Source organism: Triticum dicoccoides, unplaced genomic scaffold, assembly GCF_002162155.2.
Source record: "Triticum dicoccoides isolate Atlit2015 ecotype Zavitan unplaced genomic scaffold, WEW_v2.0 scaffold51229, whole genome shotgun sequence".
NCBI classification, from domain to species: Eukaryota; Viridiplantae; Streptophyta; class Magnoliopsida; order Poales; family Poaceae; genus Triticum; species Triticum dicoccoides.
In genome coordinates, this window is record NW_021278222.1 from 110,247 (window position 1) to 111,601 (window position 1,355).

At 49.7% G+C, this 1,355-nt stretch overlaps 1 protein-coding gene across 1 annotated transcript; it reads right to left on the reverse strand.

Annotated features, from left to right (window-relative positions):
• Positions 1 to 244: 244 nt before the first annotated feature.
• Positions 245 to 1,122, reverse strand: LOC119346804 (non-specific lipid-transfer protein 4.1-like). The gene has a single exon (XM_037615951.1). The coding sequence runs from the start codon at positions 1,105 to 1,107 to the stop codon at positions 526 to 528; it is 582 nt and encodes a 193-aa protein (XP_037471848.1). The 5' UTR covers positions 1,108 to 1,122; the 3' UTR covers positions 245 to 525.
• Positions 1,123 to 1,355: the final 233 nt, after the last annotated feature.

Here is a 1,355-nt window from a genome sequence, read left to right on the forward strand (position 1 = left end):
ATAACCCCCAAAACCCCTAAAGCAGCCACTTTCCAAAAAAAACATGAACTTTTGGTCCCGGTTGGTGCCACCAACCGGGACCAAAGGCCCCCTGACTGGGCTCGGCGCACAGAGTCACGTGGAGGCACATTAGTCCCGGTTCTTGTTTGAACCGGGACTAATGGGTAGAGGTATTAGTAACGGCCCGTTAGTCCCGGTTCATGAACCGGGACTAAAGGCCCTCACGAACCGGGACTATTATGTGTTTTTCTACTAGTGTAAGATCCATATATCAAAAGTGCACACGGTACAAAGAAGAACAAACTCATGAGTCCTCTCAAAAGGGTGAAGGAACAACCAAACATCAATACAACAGTGTGGCCTGCCATGCAGAGCTGGCCGGACGTAGGTACTCCTCTCGCTGTCACGCAGTGAGATAATATGAGAGCACTTATTCATATATATGTATATGTATGTGTATGACCTCAACGTACTCAGCGTAGATCGCTGGAGCTATATGCAGCGATGATGAGAAGAAGTGGTCGATCAACGAATCTTAGAACAGTCCACAGATGAGCTGATGGCGTAGGGGACGCTGACGCCGCACTTTGAAGGGACGCCGGCGGCCTTGCCAGCGTTGAGCCCACCAGCAGCGTTCTTGATGCACTTGCACGCTGCTTGCTTGTCAGCGGTGCTCCGGGCTGCACCGGCCAGACTCCTGACGCCGCTGCAGCAGGCCGCAGGCGGGTTGGCGCCATTGCCGCGTGCATAGGAGATGCAGGGGCTCAAGGCAGAGGTCACCTGACCGCAGGATATCGCCGCATCGCAGGCTACGAGGAGCATAGCGGCCACCATGGCGACCAGCACGAGCTTAAATATGTGATACCATTTGTAGTAAGTAAACTGTACACTATGATTGTGGCAAGTATTGCGTCCACAGGGATAAATTCGATTGGTGTGAGCCAATGCATAAATGTTTGTCGCTGGATGTTGGATTAGGTTGCTGGGTATATTAAAGCATTTGGGAGACGGTTGGATGTTGGGTTGGGCCCATTGATCGACCAAGCATGCATACCTAGCGGTGGAGTGTGGTTCGTTAGCGTGTGCAGCGCAGATTAATAACGACATGTACTCCTACAATGACCGACTGTGGAGTGGTTGAGTGCATTAATTTGGTTTGCTCGTGCAGGGCCACCGTTCAATCACCTTCATTGATGCAATATTCAGAGCTGTATTTTAATGATTAATTTGGTTTATATGAAGACATATCTTTGGGGTAAATCTACCATGTATTATTTACGGCACGGTGCACCCGTATTCCGCTTCTGTGTTACAAAATATCAATTTTATTATGCAAGTGGCTTTGTCGCATCGGG